Source organism: Eptatretus burgeri, chromosome 9 (genome assembly GCF_056783735.1).
Source record: "Eptatretus burgeri isolate ZD-2024b chromosome 9, Ebu_testis_v1, whole genome shotgun sequence".
In the NCBI taxonomy this organism is placed as follows: domain Eukaryota; kingdom Metazoa; phylum Chordata; class Myxini; order Myxiniformes; family Myxinidae; genus Eptatretus; species Eptatretus burgeri.
In genome coordinates, this window is record NC_140969.1 from 82,419,225 (window position 1) to 82,440,049 (window position 20,825).

The 20,825-nt window shown below is 44.6% G+C and overlaps 1 protein-coding gene across 1 annotated transcript in view; it reads right to left on the reverse strand.

Annotated features, from left to right (window-relative positions):
* Window positions 1-20,825, reverse strand: part of LOC147020459 (alpha-actinin-2-like) — an 82,042-nt gene that overhangs the window by 26,781 nt on the left and 34,436 nt on the right. The window contains exons 10-15 of the mRNA XM_085895801.1: window positions 20,368-20,598; window positions 16,768-16,915; window positions 10,660-10,858; window positions 10,378-10,486; window positions 6,768-6,908; window positions 6,417-6,620 (exon numbers count right to left, since the gene is read on the reverse strand). Of these exons, the coding sequence (XP_085751927.1) occupies window positions 6,417-6,620; window positions 6,768-6,908; window positions 10,378-10,486; window positions 10,660-10,858; window positions 16,768-16,915; window positions 20,368-20,598 (1,032 nt within the window). The remainder of the gene's footprint in view (window positions 1-6,416; window positions 6,621-6,767; window positions 6,909-10,377; window positions 10,487-10,659; window positions 10,859-16,767; window positions 16,916-20,367; window positions 20,599-20,825) is intronic.

Genomic DNA, 20,825 nt, shown 5'->3' on the forward strand with positions numbered 1-20,825 from the left:
GCATGTGCCAGAACAGCGCGTCGCTGCGTCCACTTTCCGCCGGTACTCCAGGGGCCTCCGTCTGGCCATCCCCCAGGCAGATGCCAGGCCCATCCCCATCTCCTTGAGATGATGGTCAACCTGCTGCAACCATGAGGCACGTGGTCGGCCCACTGGCCTCCTCCACTCATGAGACTCCCTCGCTGAGAGAATCTGGTGAGCAGGATCAGCGTCAGGAAAACGAGCCACATGTCCATACAGCCGCAGCTGACGCTCACGGACTATGCAGGTAACAAATCTCATCCGAGTCTCTCTCAGCAACCGCTCGTTGGACACAAAATCCGACCAGCGATAGCCAAGGGATCTCCGAAGAGACCTGGTACCAAAGGAATTAAGTCTCCGTCTCAGATCCTTGGTCAAAGTCCAAGTCTCGCACCCATAGAGCAAGACTGGAAGTACCAAGGACCTGAAGACTCGGACTTTCGTCCTCCCGCACAGGTACCGGCAGCGCCACACCCCATGATCCAGTGAATCCATGACTCCCCAGGCCCGACCCAGACGTCTATTGACCTCCGGCTCACAACCTGCGGAGACATGAATATCACTGCCAAGGTAAGTGAATCTCTCCACGACCTCAACATCCTCACCACAAACAGACACAGACAGGACAGCAGCATCCAAGATGTCACCGAAAGCCTGGATCTTAGTTTTGACCCAAGAAATCCGTAATCCCAACGGCTCCAACTCCTCATTCAGCACCTCGAGGGCCCCCAAGAGGATGTCTAAAGTCTCCGCAAAGATGACTGCATCATCTGCAAAATCAAGGTCTGAGATCTTGACATTGCCAAACGATGCACCGCAACTTGATCTCTCCGACATCCTCCCTAAAATCCAGTCCATACAAGTGCTGAAAAGTGTGGGGGCAAGTACACATCCCTGACGAACTCCAGTAACAACTGGAAATAAGTCAGAGATGGTACCACCACACTTCACAGCACTCTCAGTACCAGAGTAGAGTTCAGACATCAGATCGATCAGTTTCGGTGGCACCCCACGAAGACCAAGAATCCTCCAGAGGACATCCCGATTCACTGAATCGGAACGCTTTACAGAGATCAACATAGGCTGCAAGCAGCCCCTGCGAAACTCTCGTCTGTGTTCGGTGAGGACATGAAGTGCAAGGATACGGTCAATCGTTGACCTCTTTGGTGTAAAGCCTGACTGCTCTGGACGCTGGTGCTCAAGCAGATGGTGGCAAACCCTATCAAGAATTATCCGAGCAAAGACCTTGCCCGGCACTGAGAGCAGCGTCACCCCTCGGTAGTTTTTGCAGTCTTGGCGATCACCCTTCCCTTTCCAGAGAGGGACAACAAGGCCCCTCTTCCAGTCAGTTGGGATGATGCCTGTGTTCCTGTGAAAAGAAGAGCGGCACTGGGTTTCTCTGGGACTGATAGGAAACCTTCCCCACCTTGTTGATTTTGGAAGAGATAGTGAAATGGCAGCAACAGAATGTGTCATTGATGAGGCCAGAGTATACTGGACTGCTCTGCATGGCCAAAAAGGTTTCAGCTGTTTGGATACCCTCAGGCAGCATATGTTTGTCTCTTCAAAATTAGACCTTAGGTCACTGCCAGCAACAGAAGATGCGTTTTACTTCCTTGTTTTAAGAGCATTGTATCAATTGCTTCTGTATAGGCGTGCACATCTCAGTGACCGAGCACTTCCCCCAGCCACAACATTTGGCAGAACCCTTATCAATGGAAAACTGGTCCCAATTCTCATGTCTAAGCCAGCCAAGCCAAACATAGACAAAACGGTGTCTTGCATGTGCAAATTATCCAAATGTCTGAAACGATGTTCATGCAAAAAGGCTGCTGTGCCTTGCTGAGTGACATGCATATGCCTTGGTCAGAGAGGTTCATGTGGTGGAGTTGTTTCAGAGAGTGACTCTTCCTCTGAAGAGGATGTTTCATGTCACAATATTGTGTTAATCCATTTCTAATTTTATCTTCCTTAAAACCATGGCATGTAAAAGTATGTTCTTGTTCCTGACCCCATTGATAGTCAAGCATTTCTGAGTTACATAAATCTTTTGTTGTTTGACATATAACCTTGTCAATTGAAGGTAGGTTAAATCTACACCAATTGTGATATAGGAAATGAACTCCTCTTTAATATGAGGGGTCATTTGTGTATATAGGTTTAGTGGTTATGATTTTAGGACAATATGAATTACCCCTACCCCCATCCTACATCTTCGCTTTTGCCAACATTTTGTTATCAGAGGGGGCTCGCAAAAGTGTTGACTGTGTTGTTGCGCAAGAGTTTCACCATTGCCAACATTGGTTTTCATATACTCAAAGGGTGTCTCTTTATGAAAATCAACACAAAAATTTTATAGCAGACCGGGCAATTTTTTTTTAATTTTGATTGGTTGGCTCCCGGACTAGTATGGACAGAGACAGGCAAAGGCGATAGGTTGGGAGGGAGACAGTAGGGTAGGTCCGAGCCCGCCTTCTGAGTGGCCAGCACCACCGCACTCCCTCCACCAACCTCCTTGAACAAGGCAAGAGGCTGGCCAACTCCATCTGCCGGCTGTTTTGCTACAAGGCCTGTGCCCGGCGGATCATCTGCCGGCTGTTTTCCAACAAGGCCTGTGCCAGTCAGCTTCACCACCGGCCCGTTTTGGTATAATGGCCTTGTTTTGCCTTGCCATGCCTTGCCTGCTTGCCTTTGCCTTGGCTCCATGCCTGCTGCCCTGTTGCATTTGCCCCCATTCATTGCCATGTGTGCCAGGATCAATCGCGCATGCTGCAGGGACTGCCCTGTAGGCAGCCGCATCACGGGACTGTATTGGCGGACCGTGCACCGCTTGTGTTCACTGCGCTCATTTCAAGGGGGAGGCCAAGGACTACGTGTGAGCAGCCGGCCACATTCCCTGTCACCGGCATTGTTTCATGAGCCAGAGACTGCATGTGAGCAACCTGGCTCCCTGCTTTTATTTTTCCTGCAGAGTCCATCGATCCAGGGCCATGGTTTAGTGTAAAATGTATAAGGTTAAGGATAAGTTGTAAATTGTAAATGAGTTGCTTGCCCCCTGCATGTGTGTCATAGTGCCGGCAATTTATTTAAGTCGTCTGTATGAGTGGGTTTGTTTAGTTAGTTACTCAGCCCGTAGGTTATTTATTTTTGGGACACGAATACATTAAATGTCGCACTCAGGGATCCGAAGGTAAATCGTATTCGGGGAAACTTACACATGATGGCACATGGAAATTCGATGACCTGGGACGAGTCTGTAAAAAAGGGAGGGGGTAGTGTTACAGCTGTGGAAATTCGCAAAACACCATAAAGGTCCGTAGTTCAGTTAGATCGATAAGTCTGTGTTCAGTTAGATTTCCCCACCGTTGTTTAATGGGCTTTATTCGTGTCACAGGGCTGTGATCCTTTGAGATCGTATTTTTCTTTTCCTATCGTTATTTAACAACAACCAACATCGCTCCCAAATAACCACAACGCCAACCACGCCACCATCACCAACCACATTTCAACCACCAACCACGATCAACACCAACCACGATCACCTCAAACCACAACAACCACGATCACCTCAAACCACAACAACCACAATCACCTAACCACCTTCCCCGCTACGCCAACTGTTGATCCCCTTCTCCACACGCCAAACCACGGCCCTCTCTGCTCATGTAAACCGTCTCCAAGAAGCGAAGGAAACAAAGGAACATCGATGGCACGCGGATTTTCCCGCCTGATTCTCCCGCCTGCTTTTCCCGTGTTTTGGTGTGCGGGAAGTGCGATTCCAGCCAGAGGTCAAAGGTGAAAAAAGTGGGGGCCTGATTTTGGGGGAATGAATCTCCCTGGACCTGTGCCAAGAATTATTCTCTCGGCCCCCGCGAGGTGCACGGGGAGGGGGGTGAGAGCGCACGCCCCTTTTCTGGAAGCTTCCTGCAGGAGTTGGAAGGTGGGTGGAGCGATAAAAGGGGAGGGGCAAGGCGTTGGAATGGGGGGATATAAGGCCGCACAGGACGCCAGCTCGGGGCCTTCTCCTTTGTATGTGTTTTTCGTTGGGGCCTTTGTTTTGTCTTCTTCTTCGTGGTGGTGTGTGTGGTGGTTTTCATGGGTGTGTGGGGCTTCTTCTTCTTCGTAGTCTTAGTCTTTTGAAGAGTGTTGGGTTCGGTGGTTAGGGTCGAGTCGACGGAGCTCGCAGTCGTTGGGGAGTCCGGGCGTGGCACCAGGGAAGCGGACGGGAGGCGCCGCTTTGCCAGCTCTGTCGCGCAAGCCTGCGCATCCGTGTGGAGAGCGCCTGAGAGAGCTCGCCCACTATCGCACCATGAGGGTGCAGGTAACCTGCAATGGTCTCGTGGGATTCGTTCGGTCTACCAAGTCCCACACCATAAAGGTCTACGGACCCTGTCTGACTCCCCTGTCTGTGGGGGTAGTCTTTTCTTTTTCTTGGGTTTTGCTTTTGAATGAATGTTGGTGGTGCCGTGTCCTTGCGAAGTAAAACTGTATAAGTGGCTGTACATAAATTGCTTATAGTCGGTTGAAGTGCTTTTGCTTTATTTGCTTCCATACCTGCATTGACTGTATGACTGGAAACGTGCTGTAAATAAATGTACTTGTGTGAATGTTACCCGTTCGTCGTGTCTTTTTTCCCCATTGGAAGGCCATATTGCATCTCGGAATATTAGTTGGGTTTTAAAAACCCGTTAAATAGAATCGGATCCGGCGAGGTCGGGCGATAATACCCGCTCGGTTATCACTGCAGAATGGAACGGACCGCTTCAGCGGTTCATGTCCAAGCTGACCTGCGTCGAGGTACGGTCTCCCGGTTGGCTACCCGCGCAGGTACTTAGGTATGTCGATATTCGGCGATTGACCCTCTTTGCGCGGGTAGAAAATTGGCTAGGCCGTGGTGGGGTTGAAGACCCACCCATGACAGGGTTCCGGCGTTGTTCCAGAAGGTCACGACTGAATTGTCTGTCCGGTGGGCGAGCGACTACTATTAGTGAAAAGCGGTCGTTCGCACGCCGGTGGGCGCGAATTCATAACAATATATACAAGATGAGAGTTTTAGTCATATACAGATTCTCTTTTAGGAATCTGGACTATTCTTCCAGTGAATTTGGACAACTAGATGCCATTGTTGTCGGCATCTCAAGGAGATGGGGATGGACCAGGCATCTGTCTGGGGGATGGCAGACGGAGCCCCTGGAGAACTGGCGGAAAGTGGACGCAGCGACGCGCTGCTCTGGCATATGCTCCCATCCCTGACCTGACCTGACTTCTTAGGAATCTGGACAACTAGGGGAAAAGCCCATCAAAATGACAGGTGCACAAAACTCAACATAACACAGAGGATTACAATCCACAAAATGATGGATTACGTCTGATTAGTTATTTGCAATAAGGAAATGGGAAGCTAAACATGAACGGGTCAAAATGTTAGGTGGGATTTCTTTAACGTGTTTCAGGCATTAATGCGAAATGCACAAACATACAGTGTATAAGCACAGCCTTGATTGCTCCTAAAATAAATAAATAAACAAACAAACAAATAAATAAAACGCGGGCAGTGTATAGGCACAGAACTATAGCTTGATTGCTCGATGCCTCAAAAAAAAACTTGGATTGTGTAATGAAGCCAAAACATGGCTATTGCTCATGGGCATACATAATACATTGTGTTTATATCGCATGGATAGATGCCAATTCCACTGGGTCATAAAGGAATTATACTATAGGCCGGAAGGCTTGAAGCTTGGGGCCGACACAAACTGTGCCTCAGAATGCCTGTGACGCTAATGGGCTGCAACCTTTCGACATTTGAGGATGCTTTTAATCATCACTTTTGGTCTTTTTCACACTGAAAAGAAAACTTATAGGGAAGTCATGGCGATTGTGAATATAAAACTTCAGTTTCTGGAGCCATTTTACCTCAAATCTTGTGAAGCCTATTATTTAATATCAGATTTTGAATATCAGCTTTTAAAGCCTTGGAAAAACACCATGATTAGCTTTCTTAATATGGATATACAATACAGTAAACCCTCCAATATCGTGGGTTCTAATATCGAGGGTATCGACGAACCGCAAGCAACCTATTGTGTTCCGATGTAGTTATCATGGTATTTCATTTTAGCAAATCGCGGTTTTTGAGCAAAGACGAGTCATTTTTTGCACCGCGTGCACGATTACCTCCAATTACGAGCTTGGAATCGGTTAAAAATGATTGATTTTCATCAATAATATCCTCTCAATCAATAATGTCGACATGCATTTTCATTGGGTATTATGTTTTGTGACATTACCAAGCACAACATAAGTATGATGGGTGGATTGAGCTTTTGCAGCATTTGGTTTTATTTTGGTCCCAGGGTGAGGATACAATGAACAAAAGGTGAAAGAATGCTCACCTGGTCCCACATTGATGTAATATCAAGTGGAAGGATGTCGGTGTAGGGGTTTTCACTTGGAAGCCTCTGAGATGGACGAACAAAACTGGGTGGTGGTGCCTGTTGTAGTTTATCCAACTCTGTCCACATGGCTAACAGACCATCTCGTTCAGTCTGGGCTGCAGGTAAGGTTGCCTTGAAATCAATGTGCGCCTTCAGCAGTGCCTGTGGAAACGAGAATGGAGAGAATGAAAGGTTATGGGAAAAACAAAAAAAATTGCTTAAATTCTCAGACCATATTACATTGACCAGCCGCCAGAGTTTGAGAGTGAGGGAAAGAGCCAACGTAATGTGATTCAGAAGGACCCGCACCTGAACCTCAGCAACTGAATAGAGAAGGAAGGGATCCTGCAGGTCGTCTGCAGCACCATGAAGCCACACAAGGAATGGTGTGGCACGAGCTACTATACCCTTCTGTAGGTTGTCCACTGCTGCCAGCCATGCTTCCTGTTGCTGCAATAGATCAACACATATAATGATTCCTGGAGCTGTGCTGTACTGTGTTGAAAAGCTTTCCGCTGCAGAACAAACACTGTTGATACAAATAATCAGCTACAGTGCCATTTCTCCTCCCCTACTCCAAAACACAGGGGTAAAATGCTTTAGCCTGGACAGAAACATTGAATCAAAGATATTATTGAAAAATTGTGGTCAAAATCAGCTCAATGTTTCAATCGTCAAAACACAAATGGATGGAAGACCTTTGGCATTCCCAGCTGACAACAATACCTTTGTTCGTAGCTCAATAGAATACTGCTCTCTGCTGGCATGCCAACATCACATCTGTCTGCCTTAGATTCTGTGGAATTTAAAGGTTTCAAAATTATTGGAATCTTCCATGATGAGGATGAAACACAAGGTCTGTTGCTCTCATATTGCAAGGAGGTCGGAGGTCCATTTTCTACCGTCTCACCTCCAACATTACTCCAAGGGTCTTCTGACCCTTCCCAGCAACTCCAGAACATGTTCTTCCAGTAACCCCCTCCGAGGTAAACTTCCAAAACATAGTGTTTCTTCCCCTTCTCTCTCTCTCTTTTCCTATTCCCTAACCCAGGGGTTCTCAACCAGGGGAGAATTCCCCCCCCCCCAGGGGGGAATTTTAGGGTTTCAGGGGGGAATTGAGACCATAGATTGGCAGACTCAAACTGTTGGAATATTGATCTTTCTACAAACTACAATTCTACAGGTTATACATAATAAACAGGACTTCACACTTTATTGAATAAGGTGTGATGTCCTGTGGATTATGTACAATCTGTAGAATTTTAGTTTGTTTTTAATTTAATCTGTGACATTCAATAAACTTTATTGAATGTCACAGATTAAATTAAAAATAAAGAAAAATATTTCACTTTTCTATCTGTGGAAATATTCCATTTATAGTTATCTTTGACTTAATCTTGTTTTTTATTCACAGAATTTGGAGCCCATCTTGAGTGTCAAAAAAAGAGGGTACGATGATTCATGTATTCAATATGGATTCACATCCATCATCATCAATGGAGAATAAAGGCCTCAATGTGTTATTTGTAGCAAAGCTTTGTCAAATGATTCTATGAAACCAACAAAGTTGAAGCAACATTTGCAGAATATTAATCCTCAACACAAGGACAAGGCCAAAATCTTTTTTGAACGTCATGGGAATGCTCTCAAAAAGATGAAGCTGGATTCAACAGGGGCATTCCAACAAATGAACCAAAACGTTACTGAAGCTTCTTATGTCATAGCACTGGAGATAGCAAAAGCAGAAAAAAAACAAATACAATTGGGGAAACTTTGATCAAACCTTGCACTCTCAAAATGGTGGAAATTGTGTTTTTGCAAAAAAATGGAGAAAAAAACTTGCAGCAGTTTCACTATCAAACAGTACTGTTCAAATGAGGATCAGCAACATGGCCATTGACATCAAGGATCAAGTTGTGCAGGAGATCAACTCTGCAACATTTGGCTTATTTTCAATTCAACTTGATGAATCGACTGATGTGGCATCGTGTTCCCAGTTGCTGGTGTTTGCAAGATATGTTCACTCAAGTTCATTTAAAGAGGAGTTTCTCTTTTGTTCTCCTCTTGAAACAACTACCAAGGCCTCAGATATTTTGGAAAAGGTTTCATCTTTCTTTGAATCAGAAAATCTTTTGTGGGATAATGTCTGGGGGTGCTGTACAGATGGAGCACCAGCGATGTTGGGGACACAATCTGGATTTCAAGTTTGTGTGAAAAAGCGAGCTCCAAAAGTGAAAGGCATTCATTGTATGATCCATCATCAGGCACTGGCCTCAAAAACACTTCCAGCTCCACTCGGGAAGGTTTTGGATCAAACAATTCAAATTGTGAATTTTGTCAAAGGAGGAGCTCTCAACTCACGACTTTTCAAGCAGTTAGGTATTGACATGGATGAAGGCCATCATTTGCTTCTTTTCCACACAAATGTTTGATGGCTTTCAAGAGGAAATGTAACTGAGCGAGTATTTGAGCTTAGAGATGAGCTCAAATTATTTTTTGAAGTTCAGGGTAAGATGGAATTTTTTGCCTGGCTGGATGATGAGGAATGGATCATCTACCTTGCCTATTTGGTTGATATTTTTGAGCAGTTGAATAAACTGAATCTTCAGATGCAAGGAAGGAATACAAACATCATAAAATTCATGGATTCCTTGAAAGCTTTCATGAGCAAGCTGGAAAATTGGAAGAGAAAGGTCAAGATCAAAAATGTTGCAATGTTTGAGAAGCTGTCATCAATTCTTGTTGCTGGTGGTGAAGACAAAGTGCTTCCAGAATTTGCAAAAAAATGAAATCTTGCAGCATTTGACAACACTGGAAAATGAATTCAGCTGATAATCTCCTGAACTCAGTAATGAGGAGTTGGATTTAGTGCGAAATCCATTTAAATTGTCAGTTGAAAAAGTTCTTGATGATTGTCAAGATGAATTTCTGGAGCTGAAGACTGATTCGGGAGTAAGAGATATGTTCGAAGAGAAATCCATCACAGAGTTTTGGCCCTTGATGTGCGATTCCTACCCAAAAGTGGCAGAAAGAGCGATCCATGCATTGCTTCCATTTGTGTCTAGATATCTTTGTGAGTCAGGTTTTTCAACTCTATTGCAAATGAAAACGAAGCAACGAAGTAGATTAAAGGTTGAAAATGACCTGCGTTGTGCCGTTTCAAGCATTCCTCCGCGTATCCAAGAATTGGTGAAGAAAAAAACAATCACAGGTTTCTCATTGACTGTAATCTTCATCAGAATAAAATTAATTACAATACCCTGGCATTCTATTGAACTTTTTGTTTCATGAAGTATGCTTCAGTAACTTTCGTCTGTTAGGTAATGAGTTATGAATATAAAAAATAAACAACTTTTGTTCAAGTTTTAAAACCCATCAACATTTTCTATTGCTATTAAATTTGTAAAACTCCACTATAAAAATAATCCAAGTAAATGTACATGTACTAATACAGAAAAAATAAAAGATTTTCAATATTATATGCATATTATTTGGAAGGCACCTATTGAGTCAGACAATGTTGGAAAGGGGGATTCTGACATATGGTGAAAATGGTGCATGGGGCAAACAAGGTTGAGAACCACAACCTATCGTGTCAAATTGTTTCCCTATTGTTCCACTGTCAGTTCATACCCTCCATCACCTCACTCTGCCATTAAATTTTATGATGTAAAGAAAGAAAATGCAAAACTTTCTTTGATTACATGTATTTTGTGAACAGTCTCTTCCATTAGTCTTTCACAAGTTCAATAAAATATCTGTCATGCATGTCATATTAAGACGAGACGATTAAACTCATTTTTACTGGAACTAAACCCAGTTCGCGAAACATTTCCCTGAAGGTTGTGTGGACATCTTTAAACAGACACAGGACAAAACAGCAATGCCAATTTGAGGATTACATTGTTGGCTGACAGACCTTCAAAACGTTATGTCGTGCTTGAGTTTTCTTGCCAAGATCATCCCAATGATTGCAGATGGCTTCACACCGAGTGTTCACACTCACCACATCTTCATACTCTAACTCACTGCCATGGAAAAGGACAAAAACTGATTTTACAAACTACATGCAGTTAAAACTTTGCATGTTCACAAACACTCAAAACTGAACGCATGAATTCCAAAGGAAGAAGTTATCAAATTTGATTTGTCAAAAACATCTCAATAACCTATCATTAATCCTCCACACAAAGGCACTCACTTGAGCTCTTGGGCAATTGCTGCAATCTGCTCCACTCCTTCCTGATGAGCAGCCAGATCACTCTCTAACGCCTCCTGCCTTCGGATCAAGACTTGAACCGTGGCTAGATTGTTGCCTATTTTGAGAGGGCCGTCACTTTCATCTGTGGCAAGATTTTCACCTCCACCTAATATTTCATTCTCCAGCTGTTGATCGATGCCTACGAGAGAGGGGAGAGATGGAGAGAGGAAGAGAGAGAGGCAGAGAGAGGGAGAGAGACACAGAGAGACAGAGAGAGACAGAGAGAGACAGAGGCAGTGATGGGAGGGAGAGAGAGGGAAGGAGGGGGTGAGAGATAGGGGCAGGGAGGGGGTAAGAGAGAAAAGAGGGAGGAGGGAGAAGGGTCAAAAAACAAACAATTGCAAGATGCAGGTTCACGAATATGATCTTACAAAACAGAAGTTAATTATGGCTAGGCCAATGCAATAATGAATTACCAAAGTATTATTGGTATATTAGGGCAAGCATTGAGTAGCGCATAACATACTTGGTCGACCTCGACTGTGCTGAGTCTCTGGAACATAACAGTCCTTTGTTATATTATCTTAGTTTATGAAAGTCTTTCATGGTATTTATGAGCTGAACCTACCCAACGCTTCGCTGACGGAGCAATTAGTCGTCGTATTAGCCAAAACTTTTGGGTGAGAAGGAGAAGGAAGGGAAAACAAATTTACCCATGTGAAGAGTGCTTTACACATATGCAGAGATAATTTATTCCCCCCCCCTCATGCACCCCCAGACCCACGTGTGAGGCCACGGCCACATAGCCTATGTTAACCTCCACACAAAGTTGTATTTGCACCCACGAGTTTGGAGTTTGTAACTTAAAAGATGTGGCCGAGCATAAAGAACTGAGAGAGAGACAGACAGACAAAGAGACATAAAAAAGGTCCAAGTGATCTAAAGCTCTAACTGGTCAAGGATTTAATCTGTCTGAATGGTGTTAAGGTCTGAGGGGTGCAAAGGGACTTAAGTGGTGAAAAGGTCTAAAGGTTCTTGGGGTTGAAAGGGTATAAAAGGTCGAAATGGTGAAGGGATCTCAAGGCATCCACATGAAGTGTTGAAACAGACCTAAAGGTAAAAGATATCTTAAGGGTCTTAAAACGTAAAAGGGGTCTTCAAGGGTCCAATGGTTATTGTGGGACTTTTGGGTCCTCATGAATTTTTGGGCCTTCTGGATGTTTTAAGGTCTTCTGGGTCCTCAGGGTCTTTTGGGTCCTTGGGGTCTTCAGGGTCTTAAAGGGTTTTCAAAGGGCGAAGGGTCGAAAAGTACATTCCAATAGTATGTAATTAAAAGATGTACATGCGTGAAGTCAGGGTGCAATTGACGTTCAAACAGTATGTAATTAATAGACTATGTAGTCACATAGTCACGAGGCTTCATGGATGAACTGCGTGTTTTTCGTATTCCATTCAAAACCTCTATATTTATTTGTAATTGTGCAGGAAGAGAAAAGTGAATAAGTAACATTGTTGCCAAAGGAAATTTGGAAATCGTAATACCCTCTGCCACCACCACCAGGTGGCACTACATGGTACACATTTAGATAGAAAATGTCCCCCCCCCTCCCTCCCCTGTGAGGCCACAGCCACATAGCCTGTGTTACCCCTCACACAAAGTTGTATTTGTACCCCGAGTTTGGAGTCGAACTTAAAATATGTGGCCATACATAAGGAACAAGGAAAGCGAGAGAGACAGAGACAGAGAGAGAATGCTGTGTGTGTGTGTGTGTGTGTGTGTGTGTGTGTGTGTGTGTGTGTGTGTGTGTGTGTGTGTGTGTGTGTGTATATATATATATATATATATATATATATATATATATATATATATATATATATATATATATATATATATATATATATATATATATATATATATATATATATATACACACACATATATATTTTGTTACGAATTCTGGCCCGTCCGGCGTGCGATCGGCCGCTTGACTTGAATGGCGACCGCGTCGCCCACCGGGACGGACAATTCAGTCGTGACCCTCTTGGAACTATCACCAAGGAGCTAGTCACGGGTGGGGGTTAAACCTCACCACAACCCAGTCCGCATTCCACCCGCGCGAAATAGGGTGAATCGCCGAAAGTCGATATACCTAAGTACCCGCACGGATAACCTACCGAGGGGTTGGACCACGCCACAGGTCGACTCCGGACACGAACCGCTTAAGCAGCTCGTTCCGTGCTACAGGGATAACTGAGCGGAGTTATCGTGGACCTTGACGGTTCAGATTAGTTACTGGGTGTTTTAAACCCACTATCAATCCCTTACGTGATGCAAGATGGAGATTCAACAAAGGAAAGGACGAAGCGAAATGGGGGAACCATTGGACAAGAACATTTAATGCGCAACACACGGAAGCACGTATTTCCAGTCAGCAACAATTAATCATGCACATATACAAAGGCAAGAACAAAAGCAAGAACGAAACGCAGAGCTACAACCGAATATAATAATTACACTGGCACTTATGCAGGTCTAAAGTTGACGGACTGGCGCCACACAATTTACACAAAACCCAAAGAAACAAAAGTGGCGACTTCCCTCTTTGCGCACCAAGTCCTTCTCCCGCGCCCTCAGCTTTCAGCTCCTCCGGCGTGGTCGGTGAGACGCCGGCACGTGTTGGCCGCTCGACGCCATGGACGGAGTTTTGGGGAACGAATGGGGTTTTCCGGCGCTATCTCGGTGCGGACGGGGGGGGGGGGGAGAAACCGTCGATACTTGGGGCCGAGAGAGGGGAATGGCAGACGCTCCGTCCCACCAGCGGGGTCTGGGGACCGCACCGACTCCGACTGACCCTCCGACCAGGAACTCTCGAGCAGGAGCTTCCTCTCTCTCTCACCACACCGTCATGTACAAAGGGATCAAGCGCGCGCTGAACTCTCCTCATCCGCCCCCTTTTGTAGCGCGGGGCTCCGACCTGTCGCTCCGCCCCGTTCTCCGCTCCACCCCTCTTCGAGGCGTTTCGAGAAAGGTCTCGACAGGGGGCGTTCCTCCTCCCTGATTGCGTCACACCATGCATCCACCAATCGGGAGCGAGCTGCCCCACCCCTCCCCCTTCTCACCAAGCGCGACGACCATCAGGGCAAGAGATTCAGGCGGGAGAAATTCGGGCAGGAGATTCAGGCGGGAGACCTCTCCCCCGGGCTCCGGCAAGAACCTTCAGTGCACAATCCCGTGTCCCTCACCCGTTCCGCGGAGATCGTGGCCACACGGTGGATGTAGGATGGCGTTCATAAGGTGGGTGGTGGCGAAGATGGTGGTGGGGAATGTTTTGAAGGTTGCGTCGTGGTCTGAATGGCGCGGTTGTTGAGATGTTGGTTGTGGAGAGGTTGTTGGCGATGGTTGGCGTTGTAGTTGCACCAAAATAACGACAGCAAAAGAAAAACGGCTAACTAAAGCGTCACAGCCCGAATGAATCACACATACTCCCTCCAAACAACGGGTGTGGACTAACTACACAAGAACTTATCGATATATCTAACCTGAGGACCTCTCTGGTATATTGCAAATTTCCACAGCCGTAACAATATATATATATATATATATATATATATATATATATATATATATATATATATATATATATATATATATATATATATATATATGTATATGTATATATATATATATATATATATATATATATATATATATATGTATATGTATATATATATATATATATATATATATATATATATATATATATATATATATATATATATATATATATATATATATATATATATATATATATATATATATATATATATATATATATATATATATATATATATATATATATATATATATATATATATATATATATATATATATATATATATATATATATATATATATATATATATATATTTGCGGGCCAGGTGTCGGTGGCGAGAACGACCGCTAGGTGGGGAAAGCTTGCGTCATCTCCCACCAAACTTCCCGGAATTGTAGGCCGTCGCTCGGATAACTCCGTAAGCCGGCGGGTCGTTTAACCGACCGTGGAACGCCAATATTTTGACCGTGTGGCATAGAGTTATTTTGTCTAGATCCAATGTACCTAAGTAACCACGCGCTCTCGGCTACCGGGGATCCACGCCCTCGGAATGCCTGGCCGAACCGGATTCACTCTACCGGCAGTGGTAAAATTACACCAACCGACTACCACTCTGCCACCTACCTTTCCGGCTCGGATGCAGTCGAGCAGGCCTGCCCAGGACGTCCCGGCTACAATTGTCCGATTACCGGGGATAAAACCCCGCCTAAACTCAGATCCGAACCATGCTGGACCAATGCAAGAAGGGACGGAAAGAAAGAAGGGACGGAAAGAAAGAAGGGACGGCAATACACCAGAAAGGCCTGAAGACAGGCCCACACGCAGACACACACAAATGAAAACAAACCCCGAGCTCTTTATTGGACCCTCGCAGCCGAGGAGAGAGACAAGCTGGGGGTCAGAGTTCGGATGGGTATCTGACCGTCGGAGGAAGGGGTGCTCCACGATGCGGCACCTGACAAAGGTAGTTTGTTTTGTCCCCAGTCGCACATGTGGGATTCCTGGTTCGTGGTGGAGCTCGGGTGGTGAATAGCGGGGTCCATGGAGGGGGGTTAGGGTCGCTCTTTCCTTTCCTTATGGAGGGCCAGCAGAGACACGTTTGCCGCCTTCACGACCTTCTGCTCAACCCTCCACTTCAAAAGAACTGCACGCTCAACAACAACCCCGTCGAAAACCTCCGAACAACCTTTGTAACAACCCCTTCGAAGCAACCCCCAAAAAACCATCGCCTCAGAGAGTGCTCGGGAATTTATGGACCTCCCTCAATGGGGCGGGGCTCGCTCGAACAGACCTCACTCCCCGCCCTGATTGGGCAGGCTCCCATGGACTCGCCCTTCCTGGGGGGGGGGGGGGATTTCGGCCCCTGCCGGGAAACGCCACCCACTCTTCCACTCGAGTTCGTACTTGTCGAGCAACAGTATCAATGTTGCAAAGGTCGTCGTGAAAGAGTTACAACGTTTGTGGGAGCCGAGAAATCAGAACCGCGAGATCTTGCCTTGGCACGTCAGGGTGTGAGAAGGCAGCTGGTTGGTGGTGGATCGTGATGGGCCGAGGGGTGATGCAGATGGGATGGTTGTTAGATGGCTTGTTAGATGTAATAACCGAACTAAAATAAATCGAAACGCACACATTTGATTCTCCCATGAGACAAAAGGAAGGGGATCTGACTACACACATACTTAACGACATAACTGATTTTTGGGACATCTGTATGTTGAATGCATATGGTTTCCAGATCCGTAACAATATATATATATATATATATATATATATATATATATATATATATATATATATATATATATATATATACATATACTCGCCAAACCCGCACCTTGCGCGAAGTTTTGAAAGTGAGGGTTCGTTAGGACATCAATATATCCAGTCTTCACAATGCGATTTATCGAATTTCTTTATATACAATGTTTCTTGTGACATTTTTTGTGTCAAATGCACCTTCTGAGGTCGTCAGCATGTGCAGAAGAGGGTTTTACATTGCAGACGCTGTTTTCTTGGAGTGGTATTACGCCTCTCAGCGGTGACGGTCTGTCGACGACAGACGTAATGACGTCGGCGAATGACCGATGATGTCATGACGTCATTACGCCCCTCAGCGGTGACGTCACATGTCGCCATGCAAACGAATGTAAAAATTAGAAAATCGCCAAAAATTCCCAAACGTGTCCATCTGGTGTGATCTCTCATAGCCCATGCTGTTCATTAGACCACAGACCACCTGCATTCCGAAAGTGGCGACAATCCGTCCAGCAGTTTTGGAGGAAAAACGTCAAATTACGCGCAGACGTTAACAGAAATAATAAATAGGATATTGATATATATATATATATATATATATATATATATATTGTTATATATATATTGTTATATATATTGTTATATATATTGTTATATATATATATATTGTTATATAAATGTATTGTTATATTGATATATTGATATAGGTACATCAGGCATTGAATGGCAGTCATCCTACCTGCACTCCAGGCCTCATGTCCATCAGCTTTGATCTTGAACTTAGCAACAAGGTGGTCCAGTCTTTGCAGCCTCTGCATTTCTGAGAGCAGCCATTCCTCGTAACCACACTCAGCACCTTCGAGGCGTTCCCAGGCATGTGCAATGTCCTGTGACGTCCACAGTTAAATACCACAGTCACGATACTTAGTACTGCACGAAACTTAGTAAAGCACGAAATAAATGTGACGTCCACAGTCACGATACTTAGTACTGCGAATTTTTCCAAATTGTGGGTTTCTCGTTACTCACAAAATTGTGATTCATAATAGTGTAGTCGATAGTAGAAAAATCGTGCAAATTATGATACAGGCATCAAATTTGGCATTTCTGTTCTGCAGGGCTTTCTGATCAAATCTGCTCAATTGGCCATTTGAAAATCCAAATTTTGAAAAATTTGAAGAAAAAAAAACTTCAAAAAAATTTGAAGTCACAGCTGGCTGAAATTCTTGAAGCACAAGTGAACATCCCAGACAGAGAACCAAGGGGAGATGCAGTCATCATTGATGGCTCAGCACTTATCAATGCCCTACCTCCACGCACTTCAAAGATATTTGATGACTATGCTAAAGAAGACATCATCCCAAAGGTGGAATCCTATGGTGCCAGGTACGAGAGGGTGGACGTAGTGTTTGATATGTACAATAAGTCAAGTCTGAAGTCCGAGGCAAGGTCGAAAAGGGGGCAAGGAATCAGAAGAAGTGTGACAGGAACCAGTAAGACCCCAAGTTACTGGAGAAGCTTTCTTTGAGATGACAGCAACAAGACTGAGCTGTTTCACTTCCTTGCGGAAAAGATGTGTGAAGCACAGACGACAAGCACAGTCATTGTCACAAAAAGAGAAGATGCCATTAGCAACACAAGGAGGTCACTGAATGCTGTGTCTCCATGTTGTCATGAAGAAGCTGACACTCGAATAGTTGTACACGCCAGGGATGCAACGACGGATGGTAGCAAGTCCATTATCATTAAGGCTAATGACACGGACGTACGAGTCATAGCAATATCTGTACTGCCATCCTTACAGGAACTAGGTCTTGAGAACATGTGTATTGCCTTTGGCCAAGGAGCCAAGGCACGATGGATTCCAGTCCATGAGGTAGTTTCTGCAATAGGGCCTGAGAAAGCGAGAGGGATCCCATACTTCCATGCGTTCACTGGATGTGACGTCGTGTCTGCCTTCCGCAGCAAAGGGAAGAAAACTGCATGGCAGACTTGGAACGTCTTTGATGATGTTTCTGAAACATTCACCAATCTCAGCCAGCATCCAACATTGATTTGTGATCTTGACTTTTTTGAAGTTTTTTTGTTTTTTTTCAAATTTTTCAAAATTTGGATTTTCAACTGGCCAATCAGGCAGATTTGATTAGAATCCCCTGGAGAACAAATGTGACAAATTTGATGCTTGTATCATCATTTTCACGATTCCTCTCAAAAATTGCTGTTATCTGCCCCACTATAAGCCTTGTTTTCTCAAGCCAATTTTCTGTTTTTATTTGATGTTTGGGGGCATTTCCTTGAAATTATCTTCTCCTACCTTGTCCAGAGACAAAAGCATTTATCAATCCTGGGAGAGTATATATAAAGGTATTATAGATAACTGAAAAATAAATTATAGATAAAGAAAAAGTACAAATGTGCTCACAAAGAAGTGACATGTACCATTGTCATCATAATGTACCATAATCATCATCAGTACCCTTTTCATTATCATGATTGGGACTTGTGACCCCATAGATGTGGTTGGTTGGCTTTTCGATTTACTAACATCCATGCAACTGGAGTCAGACCATCAACCAGGAGAGAGGCTAAAGTCATTGTCATTCTTATGCCAGAGATACCTGCTACTGACCCATCCAGCTATCAGCCCATATCCCTGCAATGTACGACATACAAGTTGTTTGAGCATGTCCTTCTGGCCAGGCTCTCTCCATTAATAGAGCCCAACCTTCCCAAGGAACAAGCGAGCTTCAGACCTGGTAGGAGCTGTGTTGATCAAATGCTTGAACTTACCACCCACATTGAGACTGGCTACCAACACACACTCAAGACAGGTGTTGCACCAAGTGATCATTCCCAGGCACGTGCAAGACCATGTCACCATGATACGGGATAGCGATATGGTCTTCTGCTGAAAGCTGCAGCCACACAAAACACTTGGACACTGTCCCGAAAACACTGATGTGGATAATCAACGGTACATTGAAATCAACATCCGTGCAGTGGCTCCCAATCCTGTCTTACATCCAACCCCCTGATGTGTGCCAGAAGGCAAGAATACTGAGATAGGCTGATCGCATCAAAGCCAACTCAGAGCTTCCAATCCAAGAAGACCTGCAGAATCTAACAAATATATACAAGTCATGCAAACCTTTCTGAGGCTCTGCAAATGTTTTGAGTAATGTGGGGTTTGATCAAAAGGACAAGTGGCGTAATCTCTGGACAGCCAACATTACGAACAAAGAACTGGTGACGAGTGATCCGACAGAAGAGCCTCCAGGTTTCGACCTCCCCCGGAAACAGTGGTCTGTGCTCAACAGGATCCGTACTCTCCATGCAAGGACATCACGCCATCTCGGCAAATGGAATTTCAAAGACAACCCAGAATGTGACTGGTTACCCAGATAAGACTATTCATCACATTGTGAATGAGTGTCACCTACAGAAGTTTGATGAAGGATTTAGGGCAATTCACGAAACAGACAGTGCTGTGACTTGGCTGTCCAACTTAGACTTAGATTTGTGACCTGAAATTTGTCATACAGAAGAACATGATTATCATTATCACTCTGCATTTACCAAGAAACCCTGAACACTTTTGATCATTTTCCCTACCTTAAATAAACACTTTACAGGGAGGGCCATCCATGCTATATAGGCTTTTTCCCCAGCAACCATTCCCAGAACTCGTCTCCAAGACGAAAAAAAACAACCCCGCTGTCTCGCGCGTTTCGCACAGCCGTGCTGCTGCCAGGTTAATAAGGGCTATTTTTGTTACTATGACTTTGGCTTTTCACGTTTTGACATACTCATCAATTATTTTCTCCATGTAGGTATTCTCATAATATATGTTGTTGAAAATTTTATGATAAAAGCTCAAATGGGGAAAAGGTTATGGCTTGGACAGACAGAAACACGCATACGCACACACACAAGTGATTGCAAAATCCTGGCTCCCGCTATGAGGGTGCCAGGCTAATGAGTTGACACAGCGAGTTCAGACTCGGATATGTCATTGAGGTGGAAATAAGCAGGGGAATGCACAGTTCTTCTTTGCATTGTAAGTGAACCCATACCATGCTCGGCTGAGCCCAACTGGGGAGGGAACTGGTAAGAATGTGGTGGTAAGGTTTTGGAAAATTTCCAAATTTAATGTGCTTCCAAGATTGTATATTCAGAGAAAAACATCCAAAATAAGCCAATAATATTCGTTATAAATGAAGAAGCACAAATCTGCATTGCACAGTGGGGTCAGCTCAGCACAGCATGGTTTCACTTGCAATTGCATAAGGGCAAGAGAGAAGTGCTCAGGAAGCATCTCGAGCTATAAGAAGGTCCGTACCGCGACAAGATGACCCTCTGCTGGCATAAAGTTTGGACGATTATGGAGGCGCAGTCGTGTCTGGAGTGAGTTGAAGGTTGTGTTGAGGCGGTTGCGTTCTTTGGCATGTGGTGGTCGCTCTTCTTTGGAGTAATCGCTGTGGCGTGAGAGCAGCGTCTGTGCAGGTGCCAATGATGGCTGTGTTTCACGTTTGCTCAGCCATGGAATCTGCTGATCAATCCAGGCCAGGAGCTGATGAGGATGCAGGAGAGGGTGTAGCTGAGGTTATTTTCTTATGGACCACTTACATATTACATGTAACTGTGGTAGAATATTGATATCCAGCCTCCACCCCCTACCCCATTAGTCCCATACATCCTCATCCCCTTGATCCTCTTTTTACTCCTTTCTCCTCTAAACTCCCCCCCCCCTTTCTCTTCTCAAACTCCAATATACTCGGTGGCATAATGCTTGGAGCA